The 11,042-nt window shown below is 30.8% G+C and overlaps 4 protein-coding genes across 5 annotated transcripts in view; 1 reads left to right on the top strand and 3 right to left on the bottom strand.

The window, feature by feature from the left end:
* dally (division abnormally delayed protein) overlaps positions 1–784 on the bottom strand; it is a 130,767-nt gene extending 129,983 nt beyond the window's left edge. For both annotated transcript variants that reach the window (XM_035876000.2, XM_085656728.1), the window contains exon 1: positions 1–784. This exon is cut by the window's left edge and continues 258 nt beyond it. In XM_035876000.2, coding sequence (XP_035731893.2) covers position 1 — 1 coding nt within the window. In that variant the 5' untranslated portion in view covers positions 2–784.
* A 137-nt stretch (positions 785–921) lies between these two features.
* Mcm7 (minichromosome maintenance 7) lies at positions 922–4,312 on the bottom strand. The gene is made up of 10 exons (XM_035875996.2): positions 4,123–4,312; positions 3,744–3,952; positions 3,517–3,680; positions 3,240–3,420; positions 3,024–3,161; positions 2,770–2,955; positions 2,454–2,667; positions 1,902–2,379; positions 1,661–1,812; positions 922–1,569 (listed from the first exon to the last, which is right to left on the bottom strand). Exons 1-10 carry the CDS (start codon positions 4,163–4,165, stop codon positions 1,145–1,147), a joined length of 2,190 nt encoding a protein of 729 aa, XP_035731889.1. The 5' UTR covers positions 4,166–4,312; the 3' UTR covers positions 922–1,144.
* A 97-nt stretch (positions 4,313–4,409) lies between these two features.
* bys (Bystin) lies at positions 4,410–6,102 on the top strand. Its single transcript, XM_035876006.2, has 3 exons — positions 4,410–4,643; positions 4,729–5,654; positions 5,748–6,102. The coding sequence occupies exons 1-3, from the start codon at positions 4,500–4,502 to the stop codon at positions 6,004–6,006; spliced, it is 1,329 nt and encodes a 442-aa protein (XP_035731899.2). The 5' UTR covers positions 4,410–4,499; the 3' UTR covers positions 6,007–6,102.
* A 458-nt stretch (positions 6,103–6,560) lies between these two features.
* Positions 6,561–8,635, bottom strand: LOC118445921 (ribonuclease H2 subunit B). Its single transcript, XM_035876021.2, has 5 exons — positions 8,104–8,635; positions 7,747–7,985; positions 7,377–7,662; positions 7,025–7,242; positions 6,561–6,956 (listed from the first exon to the last, which is right to left on the bottom strand). The coding sequence occupies exons 1-5, from the start codon at positions 8,189–8,191 to the stop codon at positions 6,861–6,863; spliced, it is 927 nt and encodes a 308-aa protein (XP_035731914.1). The 5' UTR covers positions 8,192–8,635; the 3' UTR covers positions 6,561–6,860.
* Between the last annotated feature and the right edge of the window lie 2,407 nt (positions 8,636–11,042).

Raw genomic sequence — 11,042 nt, 5'->3', positions numbered from 1 at the left:
TTTTGCCAAAATGGCACCGCGACGCGCGCGCGGCTCGCTTAGACTTACCGGAGAAAGAGAGAGAGAGAAAGATATATATATATGTATATATGTATATGTATTAATCGAATGTGAATAAGATATGCGATTAATTCGCCAACAAGATTCCTTCCTTCTCTTTTTCTTTCTTATTTTCTTGTCGTACGTTCACCTTCTTCTTCTTCTTCTTTTTCTTCTTCTTCGTTGTCGTCCTTTTCTTCGACTTTTTTCTCACAAAGATCTTCTTCTTCCTCTCTTACCGCGTTGTCAAGCGACGACGATGAACTCGCTAATACGTCGGCGAGTACGAAAAGGTCCACGTTCGTTATGAGAACGACCATCCAAAGTCGTATCCGACGACAACATTTGGATTATCGTAAAAGACACCGTGTCGCGATATTAGTACTCCACATGCACGCGCGTTCACGCACCGGAGCCGCGAGCCGACGACCTCGGCCACTGCCGGCCGCCAATAGTCGTGATATATACGACGAAACGTGCTTTAAAATACGTCGAACTTGATTTATGAGAAGGTGGAATTCCTTCAAAAAAGAACACGAGCTCTTTCTTATTGTTATTTATTATTAATAATCTCTTTTATGATGTTATAAACGTATAACGGGAATCACCAATTTAAGAGAATACCCGGGATCAAAATCGCGGTATACACTTAAGTAAAGAGAGAAAAAAGAGACGCACGCACACCCGCACGCATGCATGCACGGGGACGCGATACGCGTCTCGCGGATCGCTCGATGCGACTGAACCACCGTGCCGAGAGCGTCCCGTGCCGAGAGCGCGCCGCCGAACCGAACTAATACGAACTTATCCGAATTATTCCGAATCGCTTACGTATACACTGCGCCGTCTATCGTTCTAAGCCCTGAATTAATGTCATTTGAATTACCGGCAATGACGATCGTATGTTAAAATAATACAAAATTTATTTCTTTTTTACGTTACAATCAATATGTTTATAAACAAAGGATAACAATCTGTTATATACGTAAAATCCGACATGATATTATATGATATGATTTAACATAGGATAGGATAAAGGATGTGTGTTTCTGTATGTGTGTGTGTGCGTGTGTGTGTGTGCGTGTATATATATATACGTATCGAATTAATCTTTTTGAATGAACGTTATCTGTCTTCTCGTTTGATTCACTTGCCAAACATCTAATCTCTCGTATTCTTCTATACATTCGTCCACTTGATCAGGCTTAAATCCTTTACTCGTACATCGTTCCAATATGTCCGACACTTTCACCGTTTTATTACCACTGGCTAATTCCAAAATAAGGTAATAAATTCTGTCAATAGGATTTCTTTGAGCATTACTCGGTTTGGCTTCTGAATAATTGATTGAATGCTTTGACATTTCGACTAATCTATTTGCCTCGGCAACGTCTTCTTTTTCGACAACGTTCGCTAATCTGAGACGCGCCAATGCCGTTGCCAATCTTAGAACTCCCAATAAATTACGAGCAGACGTGAAAGTTTTATCGGCACTATTACGCGATTCTCTTCTCATTTCCACATAAGAATCTACGATGATGATGATAATAATAAAAAGAAACTTTTGACATACTTGTAATTTAATAAATTATATCTTAAATAATATTTTCTAATATCTTACCGACGATATATTCCGATAAATCTTCCGGAATGGAAGGTTCTTTTATTTTACATAAATTAATATATTTGCGTATTAAATTCATATCCAATGCTTCAGTTTCGGTAGGTGGTTGAGAACAATGTTGATGAACATAAGTTATATGCTGTGCCATCCTATAATATATAACGTATATATCTGATTATCTATCGATCTAATGAATTTAGAAATAATAACTATAAGAAACGATTCTTGAAATATTTACTTCAAATCGTTACTTCTATCCGCACGATCCTGAATGAGCCACAATAAATCGAATCTCGATAATAAAGCAGCCGGAAGCTGAATATTTTGTTCGATCGTTCTTTTAGGATTATATCTTCCATAAGCGGGATTAGCCGCTGCTAAAATAGAAACTCTAGCGTTTAAACGCGTCATGATTCCGGCTTTGGCGATCGATATAGTTTGTTGTTCCATTACTTCGTGTATAGCGGTTCTATCCGCATCTGCCATTTTATCAAATTCGTCTATGCAACAAACTCCTTGATCGGCTAATACCAATGCTCCACCCTCGAGTATCATTTGTCCGGTCAAAGGATCTTTCATTACGGCTGCAGTTAAACCAACACCGGAGGATCCTCTTCCTGTAGTATATTGCGATCTTGGTGCTAAACGCGTTATGAATGAAAGTAATTGAGATTTAGCAACACCTGGATCACCCATCAAACAAACATTTATATTTCCTGTATAAAATAAAAAAAAAAAATTTATTATCGTCTTTATTATAAATTATTCATTAACATAATGTAATATTTACCTCTGATCTTGATGTCACCCTTCTTCTTATCCGTACCACCAACGAGAAGTAACAATAATGCTTTCTTAACGTCTTCCAATCCATAAATTTCTGGTGCCAATGATATTGCCAACTTACTATAAAAATCATCTTGCGATAATAAGGCTAATTCTTCCTCCGTTAATTGTGCACTACTGTCGTCTACGATTTGTGAATTTGTGCAACAAACGATCCTCTAAAATATATATGTATATATATATATTTATATCATTATCTTTCGAGTTCAGGAAAAAAAAAAGAAAGTAAGATTTATCGAACGAATCATGAATTTTCATACATGTGCATCCAAATAAGTATCGCTTAAAAGTGCAGAGCCACCTCTTGGGTTAAAACCAGTTTTCATTAAAGGTAAAAAGATTCCGGTAATGGTTACATGATCTCCTGGTAAGCATTGTCGTGTAGTTTCTCCTCTGCAAAAAATCGTTACTGATCTAGGAATATGACCAACTGGAACTTGATCGCTCTGAAATAAATTTAACATATTTAATCATTGTTATGAATAATTTATATTATTATAAAAAAATGTCTTACATGTTCTTGGAGCTTAAGTTCTTGAAATTTAATAAATTTTGATCCTTTTGTTTGTATATACAATCTGCCACCTGCCTTATTAACACGACAATCATCACTGGGACATGTTCTTAATGGCATAAAAGTAAGTGATTGTACCTAAAATTATTTCATCAATATATATTATTAACAATATTAAAATATTTGTATAAATTGTTAGAAAATTTCCTTTAATACCGGTTGATATGTTTCTGCGCCACATTGGTCGCATGTATAAGTAGCAACAACCATCATGGGCTTTACTTCGGTGGATCTAGTTACAATGCCTCTAACAGTAACCAATTTTCCTATCTTTTCTGCTTTTATTTCTCTAACAGAAAATGCTTTTGCATCACTGAAATCTTTGATATATATTTCACTGTAATAATGTAAAAATATTATTAACATTTTTTAAGTCATAAATCAAGAATCTAACATTCATAAAAAAAAAAAAAAACAATATTTTACAACTTACAAACGTCGCATAAGTTCTGGAGCATATTTGTTCCTAGGATCTCTTTGATCACCGGGATGTCTATTACGTGCTTCCATTAATAATCGATGTTCAATGTATACGTCCAATGCATCTTTAGGAGGTACAGGTTTCTCTTTAAACTCTGGTAAGATTTCTTGCACAAGCTTGAAAAAACAGGATTGTTAGATTATTTTATAAAATACAAAGATCATAGAGTATGCATATACCTCTAACAACAAGTTAATGTATCTTCTAGTATTATTAGCAATAGCTGCAGCCAATTCATCATCAAACTCTTGTATGTCATCTAATTCGATAATAAGAGCTATTTGTTCACGATGAGCAAGTTTAGTAAGCTGTTGTCTATACTTGAATGTTTTGTCACCAGTTTTATCATCCATAACCATGAATTCTGTTAAAAATGTCTTGAGTTGTTCTATAGCAATACATGTCATATTAGTATGCATATAAATATAGTTAATACAACATTCTTATAATGTGTATATGTTTATAATAAAATATAATCTTCATATATATATACATATATACATATATATACATCTATGGTTAGAAATTAATTAATATTTATGATAATTGCAGATTTACCTTTATCTTTAATATAATCTCTCGATGCTTTTTTCGGTGCCATTGTTTAAAAGATATAAATAAAAATACAGTATCTTTGCTTATTATATCAACACAATTTTTTTTATAAATTAAAACAAACATAAACTAACTCTCGTTGATTCCCGCCTAAATTTCACCGGATATTTCTTACGACACGTTATTATAAGGTCACGTGACATCTCGCCATGCCAGTCGATAGGTAGTCACGTGACGTCTCTATGCCAATCAATAGGTAGTCACGTGATTACCTCTTTGCCAATCGGTAGGTGGTCACGTGGTAGGGCATATCTAACCTCGTCTACACAAGATCATATGCGTGTTTCACTTAATCTTATATGTTCTGATTAAATAGAATTATGGGGAAAGCAAAGAAAATTAAAGTATCTGCAGGAGAGAAAAGAAAAACGAAAGTAGGTTTAGCAGATCAAATAGAAGCGGAAAAATCTGTTACAGCGAAAAATAGGCAAAAGATTAGACATCGCAATGACGACGACGAAGAGGTTAGTTTGTATTTAATTACTTGTTACTTGAAAATATTAATTACGTACGAACGCGTAAGATAAAAATTATTTTGTTATCTTTCAGTATGTCGATCCTACACTTACAAAAAAGATATTACTCCAAGCAAGACGACAACAAATGGAAATGGAAGAAGAGAATGAAGAAGGTCGTGTTTCAAGTTCTGTAAAAAAGCCATTGACGAAACTTGGAATTGAATTTAGTGATAATGAAGATGAGTCCAGTGAAGATGATTTACAAGGGACACATTATTATGAAAACATAGAGATTAGTGAAGAAGACGAACGTGCATTAGAAAAGTTTATGACTAAAGATCCGGTACCGATGAGAACATTAGCTGATATTATAATGGAAAAATTAACGGAGAAAAAAACAGAAATAGAAACACAATTTTCCGATGCAGGTACCATGCAAATGCAGGAATTAGATCCAAGAGTTAAAGTAATGTATCAGGGAGTTAGAGACGTATTATCTAAATATCGTAGCGGCAAATTGCCAAAGGCTTTTAAAATTATTCCGAGTTTAAAAAATTGGGAACAGATTCTTTATATCACAGAACCATCAAAATGGTCTGCTGCGGCTATGTACCAAGCTACAAGAATATTTGCCTCTAATCTTAAAGATAAAATGGCCCAAAGATTTTATAATCTTGTTCTATTACCACGTATTAGGGATGATCTGGCAGAATATAAGAGACTCAATTTTCATTTATATCAAGCATTAAGAAAAGCTTTGTTTAAGCCTGCTGGCTTTATGAAAGGAATTTTACTTCCACTTTTAGAATCCGGTACATGTACGCTTAGAGAAGCTGTTATTATCGGTTCGGTAATAGGAAAAAATTCTATTCCAATTTTACATTCGTCTGCAGCTATATTAAAAATTGCAGAAATGGACTATACTGGTGCAAATAGTATATTTCTGAGAATATTTTTAGACAAAAAATATGCACTTCCATATAGGGTAATAGATGGTGTTGTCTTTCACTTCTTAAGGTAAATTATTATTAAATTATATATTAAATAAATAATAGAGAATTATTCAATCTCAGATAATTATATAGAATATATAATAATAACATATTTCAGATTTGAAAGGGATACAAGAGAATTGCCAGTACTATGGCATCAAGCTTTCTTAACCTTTGTACAACGTTACAAAAGTGATATAAGTTCAGAACAAAAAGAAGCTTTGTTGAAATTATTAAAGAAACAGTCACATCATGTTATTACACATGAAATACGAAGAGAACTACAAAATGCAAAATGTAGAGATATAGAAATGACTGAGCCTACAATAGAACCTGTGAATGAGCCTCAAACAGAACCCATGTCATGTCAGGATTAACTTAGCTTCATCAGTAATTAAATATAATAAAAAAAAAATATGTATAAAAATATTTTTATATAATGAAGTTTATAAATAATATTACTTTTATTATTATTTATTTTTAATTATTTTGAAATTTAATTAAATAAGTTATATTAAATACTTATAAATATATCTTTAATTTCTTTTAAGAACATTTATTATCTCGAAAAATTTTAAGTTTCGTGATACTATGTTGAAAATAATATATATTTAAGTCTTTAGAGATGTAAAATATATACAAAATCCATTAGACTCGACAAATATAAAAAAGAGCTTACAAAATTTTTGATTTTTCTCTGGTATAATGAGTTTTTATGAAATGTCATTGAGAAATGATTATTACATGCTATAGATTAAAAGATGTTTTTAATTCATAATTGGTATTTGTTGATTACAGAGCCTATACATTTGGAAGGAGTTATATAAAGATATTGCTTTGTCTTGCAATATATATATATATAATATATATATATATATCATTATAAATAATTTTAATATAAAACAATCTTGAAATCACAATATGTTTTTTCATCCTGTCATTTTAAAACATTACATATCATTTACATTATATTATAAAAACAAGATTTTTTATAAGATTACTAACAATATTTTTACAAGCAGTCTTCAACAAGTTAAAATACAGATATTTAACTATTGATAAAAAGACAACATTACAGTAAAGTAATTAAGACTGCACATACATATTGTAAAATCATATAACATTCTGACATAGCAGTTTTTTTAGGAATAACTTTTACAGGAATGCAAGTACTCCATTATAACCTATTAATACAGTCTCCAATTATTTATAATTTCTAACTTAGTAAAATTCATTTTTTTTTAAAAAAGCTAGTAATATTTTTAGATCCAACTGCTGCTTTTTGCCTAGCAAGCTCCTTTTTATTTAATGTTGGAGCTTTCTGAGGCTAAAATATAAATGATAAATTAAGTATATATATTAATATATAAAAATTTATTTTTGTCAATAGCATACCTTTTCAGGTTTTGACAGATCCAAAGCTTTGGTACGTGGAGTTAAATCTTCATCAGAAGTATCTCTCTTGAATTTCTTCTCATCGGTTACTTGCTTAGGATTACTCAATTTACGTTTTCTTTCTACTTCCTCTGGTATATTTAAATACTGTAATAATTTTTTTGCTATATCATCAGCCAAATATTCAGATACTATACCATGTGCATACTTCAAATATTCTGAAATATATATATATATACATATATATTATAAAAATTTAATTAAATTTATATATGAATTTATTTACTTTTTTCTTTTTTGTCTTTTCTTCTTGCTTTATTCATTTCGAATTTGAAGAAAATTGATTACTTACCTAGTTCAGTACCACTTTCATATTTAGTACTTTTAACGTATGTAGCACTTATAGCTCCCTGTGATACATGAATGCTCTTCTGTTTTAAAACTTCAGCTACTCTTTCTACTTTCTTTTTCAACCAGTTTAATGTTTTTTCTTCGTTGTATTTGAAAGCTTGAAGAGATTCATCACCCTTTCGATCTGCAACTAATGATAACTTCAAATTTTGGCAATGAGCTAAGCGAGGTGTTTCTGGATAATCTTCATCCCATAAACATTGATCAAGAGGCTGTATTTGCGGCGACTAGAATAACATACGTTATAATTAATAATTAATATTCATATTTATTTTTTTTCTACACATTTCTAATTCACATAATAAAATTACCTTTCTTAGATATGGCAAAACTAAAAAGATTGGATCAATTGGAGTTGAAAGATGCATTTTACCATCAGACTTAACATTATCATCTATAAACCATGATCTTCTGTTTTCGTCGAATGCTAGAACTTCTTGTACCATAAGATCACCAGGACTAAAGACAAACATAGCTGGCTGATTCGACGCTGGATGTCTAAGTTTAACTACGTTTGGTAAATTTCCATCTTTTCCCTCTAAACCATCTCCTAAATGAAATGATAGATTATGAAATCTTATTTTAATTTTATTACTATAGATTGAACAGATTCAATTTAATAACAACATTAAATAGACAAGAAATATGATACTTCTTCTTTCACTAACCTTTCATAAGAAAGACCCAAGTGTTCGTTGCAGGATTTAAATTACCAGTTTTGACACATTTTTTAGGCGATGCTTTTATACGCGGCATGATCGTATTGATAGACGATTTCTTTTTTTTTATTTTAGGTTAAATATTTTCCTTCGAATAAATTTTATTACTTGTAGTATTATTATTTGTAAACTAATCATCAAAAGAAAAATTCAATGGTTAGCCATTTTTGACAATTAAACAGGGCGTTAACTCTTTATCCTTCGGTGTTATATTTAATTTCAATTCAATGTCACTTCTTGTGAGAAAACTCAGTACACGAGACATTTCGTTGGGATTAACGTAAGGAACATTTGAAATTCCGACGCGCGGTCGGATGTGTTACAGAAGATCTACGATCAGAGAAGTAGTGGCGCGTTATTGTGCCATGTTTCAAATTGTAATCCTTATATCGAACTCTAGCGTAGAAAACGTTAACTAAATAATATCCTTTTCTGGTGATATTTTTGATAAATATTTTATCATATCGCAAGATATAAGTCAACGAAAAGAAGAAAAAATAATTATAATATTTTTCAAATATTTCATAAAAAAAAAATATATATATATATATACATATATATAATCATCGGTATATGAAGTGATACTTTTCGTCAATGAAATACTTTTAAGAAAATTTCTAAAGATTATTGACCAATCAGATATTTATGATTTTGACTAGTTTTCAAGTAAAAAATTCGTAAATCGAAGTTCGAATAATTTAATACGACGTAACCAAAAAAAATTCTAAAGTAAAGATGTCGCTGTTGTTAAGGGAACATTAAACATCCGCCATTTATTTCCGCGAAATTTGAATTTTCAATATAATATTTGGTATCATTAAGTGCTTGATTTCACTTTTTTTTTCCTTGTCTTTTTTTTTCTCTGGATACATAATATTAGAAAAAGAAAAGAAAAAAAAAAAGATTCGAATTTATGTCTTTTCATATTATATATAATGAATGACCTTATATGTCGTTTACTATATACGATTAAATTATCGAAGAACCTCGATCGTATGAATGGAACACATTCGATCCCATTTACTACTTTAAATGGTAAATATTTGAGTTCTCGTTAATACAGTATGTGGACGTCACTGATGACATTTTACTTTAAGAGAGCTACCTACGGAAATCCAATATCGAGAGTAATCGCGTGCGATCGAGCAGGTCGACCTAAATACCACGTCATTTGGATCAGAATAGAGACGCGTTACATATACACACACACATACACACACATATACACACACACACATATATATATATATGTAAGCGCAAGTATCGTACGATACGATGTCACTGCAAGAATGATTCTCGTAACCTGGAATATTTATCGCAAACATATACATATACATATATGTTTATATATATATATAACATATATATTGTATGTTTATATACACATATATTTCATATATATGAAATTATATATATATTTCATGAAAATATATATATAAATATATGAAAATATATATATATATGCAAAAATCCTTGCAGTTTTTCTTAAATATTTATTTATTTATTTATTTATTTATTTATTTATTTATTTATTTATTTATTAATTTATTTATTTATTAAAAAAAATCACAGAGCAACCTGTGAGGTAGGAGACATTATTTTTAATTTGTAGTTCACGTGGCTCTTGTTTTTCATCATTTATCTTTTTCTTTTCTTTTCTTTTCTTTTCTTTTTTTTTTCTTTTGTATTTTATCTACAATAAATAACATTGAAAAACGCTAATAATAAATTTACCTCACTTTAATGATAAATGTACGAAATATTTTGTAAGAGAGCGACGTGAATTGGGAACAAATCTGTAGAGAGAAATTTTCATTAGTGGAAGTGATGAAGTTTTATTTACAAATCAAGGCATTATCGTTAATCTTGTTTACATGCATACATATATCTTTCACTCTGGTTTTTTCTTTTTTACTTCTTTTTTTATTATTATTATTATTATTATTTTCCATCTCGCGCATTCTCACTTTCTTTTTTTTACCCCACTTTCATCGCTACCCTTACACACACACACACACACAAACATACACACACCACACAAATAACACACTCACACAATTACATTCTCATTCTCTCTCTCTCTCTCTCTCTCTCTCTCTCTCTCTCTCTCTCTCTCTCTCTCTCTCTCTCTCTCTCTCTCTCTCTCTCTCTTACTGGCATTCAATATCCGCATGTGTCTGTATGTATATATACGTATCCTGTGTATGTATGTGTATTTGTGTGTATACGTGTATACATACATATATATATATATATATATATATATATATATATTTGTTTATATTTATATATATTTATCTTTTTCTCACTCTTTCCACGTTTAACACAACGCTTCAATTACGTTTAAAAATTCCTTGTTGTTGTTCTTTTTCTTTTCATTTTTTTCTTATCTTTTTTTTTGACAATTTTGTACATATATATATATATATATAATTGTAATATATTTAAAGGCGCAAAAAAGCGTAAGCGCCATATTCGAAGACCGTGTGTGTACGTGTGTGTGTGTGTGTGTGTATGTGTATGTGTATGCGTATCATTGCGATTTTTCTTACGAAAAGTATTTCAGCGTTATATAAAAAGTTACGAATTTATTAATTAAACGGGCTCAAGACCCATGCATGGCTTTCCCCCGTTGCAATTTATTCTTCTTCTTCTTCTTCTTCTTCTTTCTTTTTTTTCTTTTTTTCTTTTTATTATTTTATTTATTTATTTATTTATTTATTTTTAATTTTTTTCTTCTAAACACATGCACCCGGCCACACCACACCACACCACAGCACACCACAGCACACCACATCACACCATCACAAGCGCACACTTATCTCCCGTTCATTTTTCGTTTCTTTTCTTTTTATAATCTGCTCCACCTTCTCCTCTTTCTCCTTCTT

Source organism: Vespa mandarinia, chromosome 4, assembly GCF_050613455.1.
Source record: "Vespa mandarinia isolate Hongniang chromosome 4, ASM5061345v1, whole genome shotgun sequence".
In the NCBI taxonomy this organism is placed as follows: domain Eukaryota; kingdom Metazoa; phylum Arthropoda; class Insecta; order Hymenoptera; family Vespidae; genus Vespa; species Vespa mandarinia.
Note: the sequence above shows the minus strand (reverse complement) of the source record. Positions and strands in the feature narration are given on the sequence as shown.